This window comes from Salmo salar, chromosome ssa17, assembly GCF_905237065.1.
Source record: "Salmo salar chromosome ssa17, Ssal_v3.1, whole genome shotgun sequence".
In the NCBI taxonomy this organism is placed as follows: domain Eukaryota; kingdom Metazoa; phylum Chordata; class Actinopteri; order Salmoniformes; family Salmonidae; genus Salmo; species Salmo salar.
Genome location: NC_059458.1, coordinates 34,400,752 through 34,419,859, shown reverse-complemented (window position 1 = coordinate 34,419,859; position 19,108 = coordinate 34,400,752). Strand labels below are relative to the sequence as shown.

Here is a 19,108-nt window from a genome sequence, read left to right as displayed (position 1 = left end):
TTGGTGATTGGAGTAGATGCATGTAATTGAAATGTAGCCAGGAAACTAAAGAGAAGTCCAGGTGTACAACATTTAATGTGGCTCAGTGTTCTTGTCTGAACTTTCCACCCATTCAATCACATGGGGAGCTCTGCAGTTATTCAAATATAACAATTTGCAATAAAAAATCCTTTATCACAATTCACATTCCCGTAATTGTTTAACTGATCAAAAATAAAAATGATTCATATAATGCTAAATTCACAATCAACAAGAATATAAAATGTATAAGTACATATGAAAGTCAAGTTTCATCAGTCCCTTGTTCACGTCAACACTAAGTTCAACAAAATAGCACCTTATTCCCTATATAGTGCACCATTCACCAACGCCCACAGGGCTCAAAAGTAGTGCACTATATAGGGTGCCATTTCAGACACCTTAGTGAGCACATTTCAACTCCATTACGAGGGATAGCTAGCGCCAATAGGAATTCATTTCAAGGTTCATTTGTGCGAATGGCGGCATCTAAACATTGTCACTTAGCCGGGGTGTATTCAGTACACGGATTCTGTTGCTAAATGTTTTGCAACAAACGGTTTACTCTAAACAAAGCGTTTGGCAACAATTTGTTTCTATTGGACAAATTCAGGTAGGTTCCATTTCTAGAGTAAACGGTTTCCATTACAAATGTTTTGCAACAGAATCTGACTAATGAACAGACTCCTGACATGGCTGCTTTAAAACGGTGCAACATTGGCAAGACATCATAGGCTTCAGCTGGGAGGGGCTTCCTTGTGTTCTCTTCCAATCAGCTCACTCAATGGTGTTGAGGAAAAACAGTCTGGAAAACAAAATATTCTCCATTCATATGTGTGTCTTCATAAACTGTACCACGTCAATCATGGTTTAGCAATGTGTAAACTCACAAATGAAATAAGATCCAATTCTGGTGTCAGAGGAAAGCACTAAACATCGTCAAAGACTCCAGCAACCCAAGTTATTCTCTCTGCTACCACACAGCAAGAGGTACTGGAGTACCAAGTCTGGGACCAAAAGTCTCCTGAACAGCTTCTACCCCCAGGCCGCCAGACTGCCGAACAGCTTCTACCCCCAGGCCGCCAGACTGCCGAACAGCTTCTACCCCCAGGCCGCCAGACTGCCGAACAGCTTCTACCCCCAGGCCGCCAGACTGCCGAACAGCTTCTACCCCCAGGCCGCCAGACTGCCGAACAGCTTCTACCCCCAGGCCGCCAGACTGCCGAACAGCTTCTACCCCCAGGCCGCCAGACTGCCGAACAGCTTCTATTAAGTTAATAGTCCCTTTGAATTTTTTGCTGATCTGGCTTTTTAACTGCATCGTTGGGTTACCTTACCTCAGTCTTGGTGTGTCTGGTGTGGGTTACCTTACCTCAGTCTTGGTGTGTGTGGGTTACGTTACCTCAGTCTTGGTGTGTGTGGGTTACGTTACCTCAGTCTTGGTGTGTGTGGGTTACGTTACCTCAGTCTTGGTGTGTGTGGGTTACGTTACCTCAGTCTTGGTGTGTGTGGGTTACGTTACCTCAGTCTTGGTGTGTGTGGGTTACCTTACCTCAGTCTTGGTGTGTGTGGGTTACCTTACCTCAGTCTTGGTGTGTGTGGGTTACCTTACCTCAGTCTTGGTGTGTGTGGGTTACCTTACCTCAGTCTTGGTGTGTGTGGGTTACCTTACCTCAGTCTTGGTGTGTGTGGGTTACCTTACCTCAGTCTTGGTGTGTGTGGGTTACCTTACCTCAGTCTTGGTGTGTGTGGGTTACCTTACCTCAGTCTTGGTGTGTGTGGGTTACGTTACCTCAGTCTTGGTGTGTGTGGGTTACGTTACCTCAGTCTTGGTGTGTGTGGGTTACCTTACCTCAGTCTTGGTGTGTCTGGTGTGGGTTACCTTACCTCAGTCTTGGTGTGTCTGGTGTGGGTTACCTTACCTCAGTCTTGGTGTGTCTGGTGTGGGTTACCTTACCTCAGTCTTGGTGTGTCTGGTGTGGGTTACCTTACCTCAGTCTTGGTGTGTGTGGGTTACGTTACCTCAGTCAGTGTGTCTGGTGTGGGTTACGTTACCTCAGTCAGTGTGTCTGGTGTGGGTTACCTTACCTCAGTCAGTGTGTCTGGTGTGGGTTACCTTACCTCAGTCAGTGTGTCTGGTGTGGGTTACCTTACCTTAGTCAGTGTATCTGGTGTGGGTTACCTTACCTCAGTCTTGGTGTGCGTGGGTTACCTTACCTCAGTCTTGGTGTGCGTGGGTTACCTTACCTCAGTCTTGGTGTGTCTGGTGTGGGTTACCTTACCTCAGTCTTGGTGTGTGTGGGTTACGTTACCTCAGTCTTGGTGTGTGTGGGTTACCTTACCTCAGTCTTGGTGTGTGTGGGTTACCTTACCTCAGTCTTGGTGTGTGTGGGTTACCTTACCTCAGTCTTGGTGTGTGTGGGTTACCTTACCTCAGTCTTGGTGTGTGTGGGTTACCTTACCTCAGTCTTGGTGTGTGTGGGTTACCTTACCTCAGTCTTGGTGTGTGTGGGTTACGTTACCTCAGTCTTGGTGTGTCTGGTGTGGGTTACCTTACCTCAGTCTTGGTGTGTCTGGTGTGGGTTACCTTACCTCAGTCTTGGTGTGTCTGGTGTGGGTTACCTTACCTCAGTCAGTGTGTCTGGTGTGGGTTACCTTACCTTAGTCAGTGTGTCTGGTGTGGGTTACCTTACCTCAGTCAGTGTGTCTGGTGTGGGTTACCTTACCTCAGTCAGTGTGTCTGGTGTGGGTTACCTTACCTCAGTCAGTGTGTCTGGTGTGGGTTACCTTACCTCAGTCAGTGTGTCTGGTGTGGGTTACCTTACCTTAGTCAGTGTGTCTGCTGTGAGGGAAGACCTCGTCTGGGATGTGTGCTGCGTCGAATGACTCCTTACTCTGGCTGTCTGAACTCATGGCATCTATCAGGCTGGCGGTGGCAGTGCCAGCGTATGTGTTGTACCCACTGTCCACCTACACAGAGAAAGCAGTCAGTTAAAATTCTATTCAAACAGATTGTCAAATCAGTGCCTCTCCCAGTGATTAACATGGTAATCAGAAATCTGAGAATAATTAAAAGTATGTGATCCATCTGTGTACATTCAACCAAAACATTTTAGTGCAAAAAAGTCAAACCCACAGTCAGTTACATACATGCCAGTAACTCTTCCAACTGTTTTTCTTTTTAGAAACATTTAAATGCCTTTTCTGAAATGTAAAACTGGTGGCCAGCTTGTTAGAGGTCTATTCTGTTGTGATTGGAGCGGTTTAGTCAGTAGACCAGTAGATACAGACCTGCATGCTGTTATCATAAGGGATGCAGCTTCCTTCAGCTAGCAGAGACACAAACATATGAGACGCCTCCGCTGCCATCACACTCGCCCCGACACGGGAGCTGGTCAACCAGACACCAACAGGAGTCACACCTCCTTCCTCCTCTTCCACAGGGAGGTCCACTTCCACCTCGCCGTTCTCCACCTCCTCCTCCATCTTCACTGAGTCCAACAGAGGCTGGCCCATCCCTGGACCCCCCTCACACAGCCTCCCCAGCCCCAGCAGACCCCCACTGGTCCTGGGTACACACGGCACCGGGAAGGGGGAGCAGGCGCCCAGCTCCATGGCTGGTAGTGAAGTAGAGGGACATATATTCTCCTGGTCCAGGAGGGAAGGGTTGGGGGAGATGGTTGGGGGTGAGGCCCAGCAGGGGGCTCCGAGTCTGAGCTCAGGGTTGACCTGGGTCCGGCCCGGGGGCTGGAGCGAGGAGCAGAAGCAGATGGGGGAACAGCCGTCTACGTAGGGGCTCTCTGTACAGGAGTTGATGTCCATGTCTAGAGGAACACCTTCAGGGGTCACAAAGCTCAGCTTCTTCCTCTCTCCTAGACAGGAAAAACAATCACGGCATCACTCAACTTACCAATAACATGGACACCGTTCACCTAATGACTTGACTCAACAGGTTGAGGTCCGTAAAAGATGTGCAAATCTGCACAGACATATTCAATCAGTTTCCATAGATAATGTCTCCAAAGCTGCATCAGGTTTATGGTATAACAACATTTAAGACGCATTATACCAATAAGGACATAAAACACCTCTTTAAATGACTCGTATACCTGCTATGGGTGTCTGTGTGAACTGTGGTCCGATGGGGGACAGGGCAGGGGACTGGAAGCCAGCAGGAGAGGAGCGCTCAGGGCACAGGGGGCTGGTGACACTTCCCAGGCTGTAGGTTCGGTAACGACCCTGGATCGGGCTGGACGAGAAAAGACCCTTCGAAAAAGAGAGACAACGTCTCATTAAAATGGCAAGAGAGAAAACAAGCAGTGACGTTTATTTGAAATCCTAGCTTTGTGATTCTTCCTCACACAAACAGATTCCCTCCTAGATGTTATACACAGTACCACTTTAGAAGGAGTATAGCATCTGCTATAGCAGAGCTGTCCTGTTCCTGGAGAAATAACCTCCTGTAGGTTTTAACTCCAACCCTGTTCCTGGAGAGATAACCTCCTGTAGGTTAACTCTAACCCCAGTTGTAACTAACCCGACCCAGTGAAAACCTTTTGGATGGCAGCTCTCCAGGAAAAGGATTGGGCAGCCCTGTGATAATAACAACACATGCTTAGAACCAGAGCAACAAACCACACTTGCTAGCATGTTTCACTGTCACTGAACACACTGGTCAGACACCATTGACATTGAATAGTGGCACACTTACAGTGGAGGGGGTCAGGGCAGACATGCCAGACAACGGGCAGGGCAGAGGAGAGGCGCTCATGGGTGAGAGGAAATCTCTATCCCCTCCCCCTTCTCCCCCAGGGGGCTCTCCCTCCCCTCCCTCTGGGCTGGGGGGGCTGGAGGACTCTGAGCCACTCCCTTGGCCGTCCAGAAACAACTTGCGTCTCAGAGACGAGGAGCTCATGGTGTCCTGAACCTGATCCTGCTGAGACACCTCCTTCAGTCTGTAGTATTCTCCTGGGGTGGGGTGGGGGGAAGGAAGGAAGGAAGGAAGGAAGGAAGGAAGGAAGGCAGACAGACAGACAGACAGACAATTTGTGAGACCTGTTAAGGTTTCCTGGCAGTCTGGTAATATCTGCACAGAGATAAACATTACATGTATGGAGTGTTCACTGACATGTAAAGGTTTACCTAATATTTTGTCCAGGTGGAAGTCCACAGGTAAGGACAGGACTGTCTGGCAGCCTACTGTGATTTTTTTAGTTGATAGTGGATCTTCTAGTATCAGTGGGGACATGGAACCTAAAGATAGAAACATTTACTCATTTAACATCCATAGAAATGGCTGAACATAACAGTTATTCAGGAAATAGAAAATGACAGAAAATAAAAACTATAATGTGTGAGTGTTGGTGAGTGAAAAGCGACTTAACTCCAACTCATTGGATTCACTTACTCTTCCCAAAGTGCATCTGTGCTGATTTCTGTTTGCTTGTTGGTTCGGTCCATGGTGAAGGCACAATGGCGCCTTTCGTGAAAAACTGCTCGATAGCATTCTGACGTTTCTCCTCGATGTCAGAATCCATCCTGGATGTTTTCAAAAAAACAAAGCAGTTACCAGACCAATAAACCAATACCCCCAACCTCTCAGCAGCAGTTGTATTTCAAAGTGCTCCCCATTTGTCTTGTGTGCATTGTAAACCTTAACCTGGTCAGAGTTCCTGGTCTGACTGAGGTACATGGACTGGTTACTAGTTCCTCACCTGGTCTAACTGAGGTACAAGGACTGGTTACTAGTTCCTCACCTGGTCTAACTGAGGTACATGGACTGGTTACTAGTTCCTCACCTGGTCTAACTGAGGTACAAGGACTGGTTACTAGTTCCTCACCTGGTCTGACTGAGGTACAAGGACTGGTTACTAGTTCCTCACCTGGTCTAACTGAGGTACAAGGACTGGTTACTAGTTCCTCACCTGGTCTAACTGAGGTACGAGGACTGGTTACTAGTTCCTCACCTGGTCTGACTGAGGTACAAGGACTGGTTACTAGTTCCTCACCTGGTCTGACTGAGGTACAAGGACTGGTTACTAGTTCCTCACCTGGTCTAACTGAGGTACAAGGACTGGTTACTAGTTCCTCACCTGGTCTAACTGAGGTACAAGGACTGGTTACTAGTTCCTCACCTGGTCTAACTGAGGTACGAGGACTGGTTACTAGTTCCTCACCTGGTCTGACTGAGGTACAAGGACTGGTTACTAGTTCCTCACCTGGTCTGACTGAGGTACAAGGACTGGTTACTAGTTCCTCACCTGGTCTAACTGAGGTACAAGGACTGGTTACTAGTTCCTCACCTGGTCTGACTGAGGTACAAGGACTGGTTAATAGTTCCTCACCTGGTCTGACTGAGGTACAAGGCCTGGTTACTAGTTCCTCACCTGGTCTGACTGAGGTACAAGGACTGGCGGTGGATATCCTCAGCGTCTATGTCCACAGGGAGCAGGCTAGACATCTCATCTATGTCCCATTTAAACTTGGCTGGTGTCTGAAAACAATGATCAAGAAAACATTGAGAATAACGATTCAGGTAGTGATTGAAGGAACGTCACTAGGTGGCTCTGTAAAACAGGTGATTACGTTCACAAGAGGACAATGACAGGACTTCTGAAGGAGATAAACCTGCTAACTGACTTGCTGATCATGGAGGTCAGTTGTCCTTCAGGCTATTGAAGTGGGTGAACTATACAAGATATGTATGAGACCAGACCATAAATGTGTACAAAATATTAGGATGACAGACTGACCAGGTGAAAGCTATGATCTTTTATTGAGGTCTCTTTAAATCCACTTCAATCAGTGTAGATGAAGGGGAGGAGACAGGTTAAATAAGGATTTGTAAGCCTTGAGACAATTGAGACATGGATTGTGTATGTGTGCCATTCAGAGGGTGAATGGGCAAGACAAAATATTTAAGTGTCTTTGAACAGGGTATGGTAGTATGTGCCAGGGGCACAGGTTTGAGTGTGCCAAGAACTGCAACGCTGCTGGGTTTTTCACGCTCAACCGTTTCCCGTGTGTATCAAGAATGGTCCACCAACCAAAGGACATCCAGCCAACTTGACACACCTGTGGGAAGCATTGTAGTCAATATGGGCCAACTTCCCTGTGGAACGCTTTCTACACCTTGTTGTCCATGCCCCGACGAACTGAGGCTGTTCTGAGGGCAAAAGGCAATGCAACTCAATGTTTTGTTCACTCAGTGTAGGTTTACACTTACAGCTCCGGAGGTCTTGGAGGACTTGAAGACAGAGGGGCTGGGGACCACGGATTCTTGCAGGCGATGGTAGTCGTTGGGGCTCTCGAAGGGGTTACGGATAGCTGCCCTCCCTGGAGTCTCAGGAGTGATCTGGACATCTGGAAGATCTCCCATAGTCTGACCACAAACCTGAACCTATTGATGCAGGAATTCAAACATTAATCAGCTTTGATCCAGTATAAATAGTATGCTAATCAAAGATCACTAAGTACTAGAGAAAGCCAAACAATTACTGTAATACTATCAAGAGAACAAACCTTACTTACATGAAAGACTAGCTAGCTAGCTAACGTAAGCTAAACTAGCTGGCTGTTGGTCCCACAATCTACTACATACTAGCTATCCCAAACGTTTCGTTAAATGCCTGGCTAGCTAAGGCTTTAGAAACTATTCTGAGAGGTTCATTTGATAGATCTATTCGATATGTTATTTGATATTGAAGCCCTGATACTCACAGCAGCTGCAGAAGTTTTCAACACAACCAAAATAAGGTTCCAGAGTCAGTTGTTTCAAACGTTTATTTCAGTTTTCCCACAACGCCAATTGACCAATAGAAGTTAATAGGAAGTGCCTGACAACCAATCAGATTAAAGATTTCAGAACGCTCCAAATTCACAGCGACGTCACTTCCTTTCGCTTGTGTGGTCGTTAGTAAGCTGACTAGCAAAGTATATACTCATGGTAGACTTTATCAACAAATGTACTATTTCTAATTTATCCAAATGACGGGGTTGTGATAGTAGAAGTATTTTTGTAAATCAGCTTGAACTGTTGAAGTTGCTGTTGAGTTAATCTCAGAGGTCCCACACGAACTGATCATGGCTAGCAGTGCTAATGCTAACAACATGAATGCTGTCCGAGAAACAATGGATGGTGAGTTAGCTAAGGTTATGATCATGTCTGTTGTAGAACCTAGATATGTGTTTTACAAATGTGACACACTCTATTGATTGCAATGCCTAAAGATTGGCTTGACAGTAAGGTAGTTAGCTAGGTAACTTTAGCTAGCTAGCTATTTATCACATTTCGTTCTGTACCCATGGCAACAATCCACCACACAGCAGTATTAGTAAGAACACTTTTATCTTGAAAGGTGACATGGTTTAAACTATACAGCTCGTTATATGCCAGACAATGGGTAACTAGAGTGCCAATTTCATGTTATTATTTTCTCTCCTATTTTTCCCCACAAGTGCTGCTGGAGATCTCTAGGCTATTGAACACAGGCCTGGACATGGAGTCTCTGTCTATCTGTGTCAGGCTGTGTGAGCAGGGCATCAACCCAGAGGCCCTGTCCTCTGTCATCAAGGAGCTACGTAAAGCCTCAGATTCACTAAAAGTAAGGCCATGTTCAGGGGACAGGGATAGATACTTACAGAACGGAGTCTATAGAGACACAATAGAACAAGGTTGGACCAAGTTTGTCCCGTGGACCCTGCTATAGAGACTCAATAGGACTAAATGGACTCTGCTCTGTACAGGACGGTAGCTCTCCAGGAACAGGGTTGGAGAGTCCTGTATTAGACTCTGCTCTGTACAGGACGGTAGCTCTCCAGGAACAGGGTTGGAGAGTCCTGTATTAGACTCTGCTCTGTACAGGACGGTAGCTCTCCAGGAACAGGGTTGGAGAGTCCTGTATTAGACTCTGCTCTGTACAGGACGGTAGCTCTCCAGGAACAGGGTTGGAGAGTCCTGTATTAGACTCTGCTCTGTACATGACACGGTCAATTGCTGTGGTTATCCTTCACATAACTGCCACTGTTTTAATGAGTCCATTATGCTTCAATCTGATAGGCTAGGTTCTTTCTGACTGGATCTAGATAACTCCGTCTCTGCCTCACCACTGTTGCATGTTGCACCTGTAGTCACAAACTTAATGTCTAAACAATATGCCAATATTTGTCTTCCTTCTGTTCCAGGCCTCTGACAACTGAGGATCCAAGACTGATCCCAACAGAACAATTCCGCTGAGTGGAAGTCTTTTCATGCTGTCAAGTTTCACAATATTGCCAAATAGTGAGCGTCTATTACCCTGACCTATTCCTCGTGCCTCTGGATTTGACCCCTGGCTTCATTTGAAGGAAAATGGTGTGTGTGTAACATTTGGTCTGGCAACATCAGTGGCCAATTCTCCTTGACTTTTGTGTTCCTGTCATCAGCTTGGTGTGCAATCTGGCAATATGAATGACTGCAATGCCCTGATATCCAATGTTTCAGTACCCCTCCCTCCCTCAATCATATAGGTTGTCAGTTCAGTCGTCTTTCTTCTGACTGAAGGAAACCTAATCAATGGCACTATCCATCATCACACAGTGCTACAATGATGGGTTGTTTTCAATTCCTTTATAGCTTTTTGGATGTGTAAAGAAGTCTAATTTATTGCGAATTGTGTGTAGTTTTATATGAATTTAATGTCCGTTTTTTTCTTCAATGTCTGACATGTCAAAGTTTTTTGTTTTTTTTCTCTCGAAGTGTCCAGGATTGTCAATGATGGATGGAACTCAATATTAAAAGCAGTTGCATTTTATATCCACAAGGTGGCAGTGTTTCTTTACTTACTCATTAGATCATGATGATTCAGAAGTACTATCCAGTTTACCAGTAGAAAAGTTTACCTAGTTAAATTAAAGAGTCATAAATCAGTGTAGATACGATATCCTCCATGTCCTCTGTCTGCAATGTTCTTCTGTTGAGGAGTTCTCTGATAAGGACACCTGGGCTCCTGAGTGGCGCAGCGGTCTAAAGCACTGCATCTCAGTGCAGGAGGCATCACAACAGACTCTGGTTTGATTCCAGGCTGTATCACAACTGGCCGTGATTGGGAGTCCCATTGGGCGGCATCCACAATTGGCCCAGCGTCATTAGGGTTTGGCCGGGGAGGCCGTCATTGTAAATAAGAATTTGTTCTTGACTTGCCTAGTTAAATATCTTTCAATTGGAGATCTCAGGAAAATGTCTCTGCACAAGTAATAAGAACGAAGGAGGTAGGGATCTAGTGGGTCACTAGCCCCCACTAAGAACAATGTCGTATTGCTGACACAAAAAAGCTACATTTGGAGAAAAAATTGTATGTGGATGAAGGTCATGCTTTGGCGAATAAACTATAAAGGGAAATAAATGGCTATAGTTCACTTTGTTAGTTATTTCATGAAATGTTTTTAGGAAAGCGGTGTTTTAAAGTGCCCGCGGTGCCAGATACCTGGTAGCAGATTGGGCCATAGAGTTTCACACAGTGTGTTAAAATCCATTCAATCAGTTTAATTTCGACATTCTTTAGTAAGTAATACTTCAAAGCTACGTCTAGTTGTTTTTAGTTAAATTATTTGAATAAAATATGTGGGGGGGAAATGGTGTCACCATTAATATCCGCACTATGAAGAGATGTGATGTAAAGTCCCTCTTTTTAACTCACCTGCACATTCATTTTCTTTGTTCTTTGTTCCTTTTCAATACAATCCATGATGTACAATTGCACTAAATATGATTTGAATAATGCAAGGTTTTAAATCCCAACAGTCTTTAAAATTTCATTCAGGATCAAAAGGTTTTCAATAGTTGTTTTTAATTAATAAAATAAAATCTTAATTGGAATGGAATATTGGAATGGAATATAACTAATAATATTACATTTCATTAGGGTATAACATTTAATAACAACTTAACTAATTAATTCAGTGTAGCATTGATGTAGCAACTTATGTTCTGCTATTGCATTTGTACATACAGTACCTGTCAAAAGTTTGGACACGCCTACTCATTCAAGGGTTTTTTCTTTATTTGTACTATTTTTTGCATTGTAGAATAATAAGGCAAAGGTGGCTACTTTGAAGAATCTCAATTATAAAATATATTTTGATTTGTTTAACACTTTTTTGTTTACTACATGATTCCATATGTGTTATTTCATAGTTTTGATGTCTTCAATACTATTCTACAATGTAGAAAATAAATAAATAAAAACCCTTGAATGAGTAGGTGTGTCCAAACCTTTGGACTGGTAGTATAGGTCACAAATAAAGCTATACCCAGTCAAATTGGAGCACAACTCATGAGTCCAACTCCTACACTGCTCAGACCTAATCCAGTCCCCACCTGTGACTGAAAACAGGGGGAGAGATGCCAATTTAAAAGCTCTCTCAAACAGTTAGCTAGCTATCTAGATATATGACATAAAATGCTGTGTAAAATAGCTAAAAGGCTATAAAGTAACATTAACTGTAAAGCTATCAGTCACTGGTGGAAACATTTACAACTGCAATTAAGCTACGTTATCTTTTTAATGTATTTTACCTCAGACGATCTGGTAGTAAGGAGGTTGCTAGCTAGCACTCTTTGCAGCTTATGCTAACTAGCTAGCTGGCTAGCATTTACTGCTAGTGGGTTGCTAGCAAGCAAGTTAGTATAAACTAGCGGGGGGGGCAAGTCACACTCATCCAACATGTTTCTCTCTTGATTATGTATCTTAAGGCTCTCCTACTTGTATATTTAAATAACAATTATAGATCTAACTATATTGGTATATATCTACAACTTTTTCAACTATTCAAAAAATTTGATCAACTTATCACAAAATTGTTTTGTTGAAATATCTCCAAAAGTTGTGATGAGGACATTTGTTGTTGTTGAGCAAGAACAGTGACAGACCAGGGAATGTGTTGGGGGGGGCAGTTTCACCAGGGGCAGTTACCCCCTACTACCTTCATCTTGGGTGGGTGTTGCTTTTTTTAAGGGTGGAAGATGAACTGTTAACAAGGCTACTGGTTGCAGGTAGTTGTTCCCTTCAGCATGGCCCTGGCAAGGTGCCCTGCACTGTGGCTGAGCATTTGTTTCCCCCAAATGTGTGTTGTGGGAACGGTAAGACACATGTGGTCTATCAAATATAGAGAGGCATTTAATAGATATATCTACCCAGGCAAACCGTATGTAGTGTATTGGCATCTCTGGGTTGGGGCCCCCAGTCTATCATCAAGACAAATGATGGGCATCACAGACTCGTTTTAATCTCCATAACAAGAGACTCACTGTGTTGGAAATTAATGAAAACAAGATTGTCTTTCATTTGAGTTGATGTGAAACGCGCAGGCAGCCAGCTGCTAAATGTGGAGGAATGAAGAAGACAAGAAAAATCAACATTTAGCTTCGGTAGGTGAGAAAAGACTCATTCGTTCCCCGCCGCTGGCTCCGAGATAAATTAGCTTGTTTGTCTACCAGCCATCTGTTTGGTATTTGATATGTGCTGCGCACGGGACCCACCGTGTTGAATACGGCGCGAGATGAACAGCATCATCATCATCTTGAGGTTGTAAATATGAGAGTTGATCATCATCATGTTGTAGGCTACAATAATAGTTGATGACCAGTGGGGATGTTTGGATACAGCCAGCTGTGGCTGCTGAGACTAACCACATTACAATCAATGATGATTACATTAGAAATATATTGTAGGCCTACAGTTAATGATGGAAATCAGGCCTGTCTTTGTTATCATCACATTTCCAAATAGCTCCATCGTCTGTTTGTAGCACTTAAAGCCACAATCAGCAGTAGGAACAATAACAAAGCGTTTTCCCCACCCCTTGTTTCAGTAAAAGGCTGAGGGATGAGAGGCTGGAGAAATTGAACTGATCTACAGTTTATAGTTAAAACTATTGATGCAAGGACTGACCATCCATGATATCAAAATGTTCATTTTAACCATGTTTTGGGGCCATATAGTGTTTGTTTACATTTACTTTGTTTAGAAACACTGGAGTAAAACAAGCTTATATTTTGGGTTCTCATGGAGTGTGACAGTTAAACTAAGTTCATGAGGCATTTATAAGTTATATTCTTCAAGAATCATTGGGTTCATATCATTCATTTATACAAATTAAGTCCAAAAATGGATGTAGAAACCGCTGATTGCCCCTTTAAACATTGTGATTTTAGTATAGGTTACTCAATATACATTGTACTTCCTAGAAGCCTTTTTCCATAGGCATAGTGAATGTTACAGCAGTTACTTCAATCCTGGGCCTGTAGTCAGATCAACAATGAGTGACTCTTCCTCAGGAACACAGCCTAGCAACTCCATTACCATTAGTTGACTGAAGCGGAGAGAGCTGTAAGGTCTGAAAGTTGTCCTTGCCCCTGTTTTTAATCAAGCCTAATACAATTAAAGTGTGTGTGTTTCTGTCAATAAAAAGAACCCGGATTTGGAGCAGAGCTGAGCTGGCCTTGACTCCTGCTGTTTGCTTTGTTCATTAACAGGAGATGAGCAGATGGCTGCTGGGCTGACGGGCGCTCTGCCTCTCCTCTCTCTCTCCTGTCTGTCTCCTCTCTCTATCCTGTCTGTCTCCTCTCTCTCCTGTCTGTCTCCTCTCTCTATCCTGTCTGTCTCCTCTCTCTCCTGTCTGTCTCCTCTCTCTATCCTGTCTGTCTCCTCTCTCTATCCTGTCTGTCTCCTCTCTCTCCTGTCTGTCTCCTCTCTCTATCCTGTCTGTCTCCTCTCTCTATCCTGTCTGTCTCCTCTCTCTATCCTGTCTGTCTCCTCTCTCTCCTGTCTGTCTCCTCTCTCTATCCTGTCTGTCTCCTCTCTCTATCCTGTCTGTCTCCTCTCTCTATCCTGTCTGTCTCCTCTCTCTCCTGTCTGTCTCCTCTCTCTACCCTGTCTGTCTCCTCTCTCTCCTGTCTGTCTCCTCTCTCTACCCTGTCTGTCTGTCTCCTCTCTCTACCCTGTCTGTTTGTCTGTCTCCTCTCTCTACCCTGTCTGTCTGTCTGTCTGTCTGTCTGTCTGTCTGTCTGTCTGTCTGTCTGTCTGTCTGTCTGTCTGTCTGTCTGTCTGTCTGTCTCCTCTCTCTACCCTGTCTGTCTGTCTGTCTGTCTGTCTGTCTGTCTGTCTGTCTGTCTGTCTGTCTGTCTGTCTGTCTGTCTGTCTGTCTGTCTGTCTGTCTGTCTCCTCTCTCTACCCTGTCTGTCTGTCTGTCTCCTCGCTCTACCCTGTCTGTTTGTCTGTCTCCTCTCTCTACCCTGTCTGTTTGTCTGTCTCCTCTCTCTACCCTGTCTGTCTGTCTCTCTCCTCTCTCTACCCTGTCTGTTTGTCTGTCTCCTCTCTCTACCCTGTCTGTCTCCTCTCTCTACCCTGTCTGTCTGTCTGTCTCCTCTCTCTACCCTGTCTGTTTGTCGGACTCCTCTCTCTACCCTGTCTGTTTGTCTGTCTCCTCTCTCTACCCTGTCTGTTTGTCGGACTCCTCTCTCTACCCTGTCTGTTTGTCTGTCTCCTCTCTCTACCCTGTCTGTTTGTCTGTCTCCTCTCTCTACCCTGTCTGTTTGTCTGTCTCCTCTCTCTACCCTGTCTGTTTGTCTGTCTCCTCTCTCTACCCTGTCTGTTTGTCTGTCTCCTCTCTCTACCCTGTCTGTTTGTCTGTCTCCTCGCTCTACCCTGTCTGTTTGTCTGTCTCCTGTCTCTACCCTGTCTGTTTGTCTCTCTCCTCTCTCTACCCTGTCTGTCTGTCTCTCTCCTCTCTCTACCCTGTCTGTTTGTCTGTCTCCTCTCTCTACCCTGTCTGTCTCCTCTCTCTACCCTGTCTGTCTGTCTGTCTCCTCTCTCTACCCTGTCTGTTTGTCGGACTCCTCTCTCTACCCTGTCTGTTTGTCTGTCTCCTCTCTCTACCCTGTCTGTTTGTCTGTCTCCTCTCTCTACCCTGTCTGTTTGTCTGTCTCCTCTCTCTACCCTATCTGTCTGTCTGTCTCCTCTCTCTACCCTGTCTGTTTGTCGGACTCCTCTCTCTACCCTGTCTGTTTGTCTGTCTCCTCTCTCTACCCTGTCTGTTTGTCTGTCTCCTCTCTCTACCCTATCTGTCTCCTCTCTTTTCTCCTCTTTCCTGCCTCTCTCTAGCCCCGTTTATGACTGCTGCTTACATGTGTCCTTTGTCCTGATCTTGTCCTGATCTTATCCTGATCTTGCCAGTGTAGACTTGTGAAATCTTATCAAAATCAGTTCACAATGTGTCTTTTAATCGTCTACACCTGTCTAAAAAGTGGGCACAATCAGAATGAGGACAAGATCAGGACAAAGGGTGTATGTTAGAACCAGGTATAAATGTGGCTATTGTCTCGGTCTGTCTGCCTCTCTCTCATTCCTGTCTCTCCCTCCCTCTATCCCCCATCTCTCTCGCTCCCTCCATTACACTTCTACAGCACAATGTGACCAGGCAGGCAGGCAGGCAGTGTGTGTGTGTGTGTGTGTGTATGTGTGTGTGTGTGTGTGTGTATCCAGCTGTTAGGAGGGCCTGCCTGGACAGAGACGTCAGCTTCTTTCTCCTAAACACACACACTGCGGCCCCTGCACCTGGGCCTTGTTAAAGAGGTAATGACGGTAGCTACAGGGTAAACAACTATAAAGTACTGGTGCTGATTGATGATTGGCTGAACAGGAGCAGGAAGTCTGACTGAAGTCTGATACTTGTGTTTGTTCCTGGGGTTGTTTTGCTGTTTCTATGCTCCTTCGGGGACAATAAAGATATATTGAATTTAAATGAACTGAATTTAATGAGAGCTGTCTGTGTGGATAACGTATATTTAATAGATATATTCTGAGCTTTGCGCTGAGAAACTTGAATTGAGAAATGGCAGTATGAAAGTGGACAGTTTATTACCAAGCCGTCTGTGTCATTGAGTGAATAGGATGGGCTGCAGTACAGTACAATGATATATTCAATAGAAATCCTTTATGAAAGGGTTGGATTTCACTGAGCCCAAGTCCAACATAATAACACTCCTCTCATTCTCTTTCTCCTATTCAACATTCTCTTTCTCCTATTCAACATTCTCTTTATCCTATTCAACATTCTCTTTATCCTATTCAACATTCTCTTTATCCTGGCTTGATTGACACTTTCACCTCATTCTGAATGTGGAAAATGCTATAGCTTAGATAATTTATTTCCACAATAGACGTTTGAATAATGTAATTCCTTCATATGACCTGGTCTGTTACATTGGCCAGTGTTGTTACTCCAGAAAGGAAACCTGCCAGAAGGAAAGGATGAGGGATGTGATAATGCTGTGTCAACATGTTTCACTGCTAGGGTGTGATAATGCTGTGTCAACATGTTTCACTGCTAGGGTGTGATAATGCTGTGTCAACATGTTTCACTACTTGGGTGTGATAATGCTGTGTCAACATGTTTCACTGCTAGGGTGTGATAATGCTGTGTCAACATGTTTCACTACTAGGGTGTGATAATGCTGTGTCAACATGTTTCACTACTAGGGTGTGATAATGCTGTATCAACATGTTTCACTACTAGGGTAGGATAACGCTGTGTCAACATGTTTCACTGCTAGGGTGTGATAATGCTGTGTCAACATGTTTCACTGCTAGGGTGTGATAATGCTGTGTCAACATGTTTCACTACTTGGGTGTGATAATGCTGTGTCAACATGTTTCACTGCTAGGGTGTGATAATGCTGTGTCAACATGTTTCACTACTAGGGTGTGATAATGCGGTGTCAACATGTTTCACTACTAGGGTGTGATAATGCTGTATCAACATGTTTCACTACTAGGGTGTGATAATGCTGTGTCAACATGTTTCACTGCTAGGGTGTGATAATGCTGTGTCAACATGTTTCACTGCTAGGGTGTGATAATGCTGTGTCAACATGTTTCACTACTAGGGTGTGATAATGCTGTATCAACATGTTTCACTGCTAGGGTGCTTCTACACCTGCATTGCTTGCTGTTTGGGTTTTTAGGCTGGGTTTCTGTACAGCACTTTGAGATATCAGCTGATGTAAGAAGGGCTATATAAATAAATTTGATGTGATAATGCTGTGTCAACATGTTTCACTACCAGGGTGTGATAATGCTGTGTCAACATGTTTCACTACTAGGGTGTGATAATGCTGTATCAACATGTTTCACTGCTAGGGTGTGATAATGCGGTCACCATGTTTCACTACTAGGGTGTGATAATGCTGTATCAACATGTTTCACTGCTAGGGTGTGATAATGCTGTGTCAACATGTTTCACTGCTAGGGTGTGATAATGCTGTGTCAACATGTTTCACTGCTAGGGTGTGATAATGCTGTGTCAACATGTTTCACTACTAGGGTGTGATAATGCTGTATCAACATGTTTCACTGCTAGGGTGCTTCTACACCTGCATTGCTTGCTGTTTGGGTTTTTAGCCTGTGTTTCTGTACAGCACTTTGAGATATCAGCTGATGTAAGAAGGGCTATATAAATAAATTTGATGTGATAATGCTGTGTCAACATGTTTCACTACTAGGGTGTGATAATGCTGTATCAACATGTTTCACTGCTAGGGTGTGATAATGCGGTCACCATGTTTCACTACTAGGGTGTGATAATGCTGTATCAACATGTTTCACTGCTAGGGTGTGATAATGCTGTGTCAACATAATTCACTACTAGGGTGCTTCTACACCTGCATTGCTTGCTGTTTGGAGTTTTAGGCTGGGTTTCTGTACAGCACTTTGAGATATCAGCTGATGTAAGAAGGGCTATATAAATAAATTTGATTTGATAATGCTGTGTCAACATGTTTCACTACTAGGGTAGAGTAATGCTGTGGCAACATGTTTCACTACTAGGGTGTGATAATGCTGTGGCAACATGTTTCACTACTAGGGTAGGATAATGCTGTGTCAACATGTTTCACTGCTGGGGTGTGATAATGCGGTCACCATGTTTCACTACTAGGGTGTGATAATGTTGTGTCAACATGGTTCACAACTAGGGTGTGATAATGCTTTGTCAACATGTTTCACTACTAGGGTGTGATAATGCTGCGTCAACATGTTTCACTACTAGGGTGTGATAATGCTGTGTCAACATGTTTCACTACTAGGGTGTGATAATGCTTTGTCAACATGTTTCACTACTAGGGTGTGATAATGCTGCGTCAACATGTTTCACGACTAGGGCGTGATAATGCTGTGTCACCATGTTTCACTACTAGGGTGTGATAATGCTTTGTCAACATGTTTCACTACTAGGGTGTGATAATGCTGCGTCAACATGTTTCACGACTAGGGTGTGATAATGCTGCGTCAACATGTTTCACGACTAGGGTGTGATAATGCTGCGTCAACATGTTTCACGACTAGGGTGTGATAATGCTTTGTCAACATGTTTCACTACTAGGGTGTGATAATGCTGCGTCAACATGTTTCACGACTAGGGTGTGATAATGCTGCGTCAACATGTTTCACGACTAGGGTGTGATAATGCTGCGTCAACATGTTTCACGACTAGGGTGTGATAATGCTTTGTCAACATGTTTCACGACTAGGGTGTGATAATGCTGAGTCAACATGTTTCACTACTAGGGTGTGATAATGCTGTGTCAACATACTTGCTTAGCAGTGACATCGCTCTCTCTTGTTCTCTCTCTTTCTTTTTCTCTCTCACTCTGTTGATATCGTCTATGTGCTCGTTTTTAGAAACTGGGCACAAATCAATGGCATGATCTCCACACCAATCCCCCTCCATGCAGAATAAAGCTCTGTGGCATTAAAGAGAACAATAATGATACTGCTTTCATCTGAGTGTTGCGTTCATGCTGCCAGTGATAGGTAACCTGTCCTTGACTTGTGATTCATGCTGCCAGTGATAGGTAACTTGTCCTTGACTTGTCATTCATGCTGCCAGTGGAGGTAACCTGTCCTTGACTTGTCATTCATGCTGCCAGTGGAGGTAACCTGTCCTTGACTTGTCATTCATGCTGCCAGTGATAGGTAACCTGTCCTTGACTTGTCATTCATGCTGCCAGTGATAGGTAACCTGTCCTTGACTTGTCATTCATGCTGCCAGTGAT

The 19,108-nt window shown here is 44.4% G+C and overlaps 2 protein-coding genes across 3 annotated transcripts; one reads left to right on the top strand and one right to left on the bottom strand.

Moving 5' to 3' along the window:
• Positions 1–56: 56 nt before the first annotated feature.
• Positions 57–7,835, bottom strand: LOC106583508 (bora aurora kinase A activator). 2 transcript variants are annotated; one of them, XM_014167775.2, is made up of 10 exons: positions 7,738–7,835; positions 7,244–7,417; positions 6,405–6,511; positions 5,426–5,556; positions 5,161–5,271; positions 4,730–4,986; positions 4,128–4,284; positions 3,310–3,890; positions 2,844–2,988; positions 57–823 (listed from the first exon to the last, which is right to left on the bottom strand). In XM_014167775.2, the coding sequence occupies exons 2-9, from the start codon at positions 7,394–7,396 to the stop codon at positions 2,845–2,847; spliced, it is 1,641 nt and encodes a 546-aa protein (XP_014023250.1). In that variant the 5' UTR covers positions 7,397–7,417; positions 7,738–7,835; the 3' UTR covers positions 57–823; position 2,844. The 2 variants fall into 2 exon arrangements, with proteins under 2 accessions (XP_014023250.1, XP_045555509.1); XM_045699553.1 differs by lacking the exons at positions 6,405–6,511; positions 7,244–7,417; positions 7,738–7,835 and adding an exon at positions 5,859–5,899.
• Positions 7,836–7,887: 52 nt separating this feature from the next.
• LOC106583511 (mitotic-spindle organizing protein 1) lies at positions 7,888–9,809 on the top strand. Its single transcript, XM_014167783.2, has 3 exons — positions 7,888–8,155; positions 8,476–8,621; positions 9,202–9,809. Exons 1-3 carry the CDS (start codon positions 8,101–8,103, stop codon positions 9,214–9,216), a joined length of 216 nt encoding a protein of 71 aa, XP_014023258.1. The 5' UTR covers positions 7,888–8,100; the 3' UTR covers positions 9,217–9,809.
• Positions 9,810–19,108: the final 9,299 nt, after the last annotated feature.

Excerpts from the sequence above, each read along its gene's own strand:
- LOC106583508 (XM_014167775.2), bottom strand. The coding sequence starts at position 7,396 with ATGGGAGATCTTCCAGATGTCCAGATCACTCCTGAGACTCCAGGGAGG. Across the intron at positions 5,272-5,425 it reads ACAGATGCACTTTGGGAAGA|GTTCCATGTCCCCACTGATA; the intron begins GTAAGTGAATCC and ends TTCTATCTTTAG. Across the intron at positions 4,987-5,160 it reads CCACCTGGACAAAATATTAG|GAGAATACTACAGACTGAAG; the intron begins GTAAACCTTTAC and ends ACCCCACCCCAG.
- LOC106583511 (XM_014167783.2), top strand. The coding sequence starts at position 8,101 with ATGGCTAGCAGTGCTAATGCTAACAACATGAATGCTGTCCGAGAAACA. Across the intron at positions 8,156-8,475 it reads TGTCCGAGAAACAATGGATG|TGCTGCTGGAGATCTCTAGG; the intron begins GTGAGTTAGCTA and ends TTTCCCCACAAG.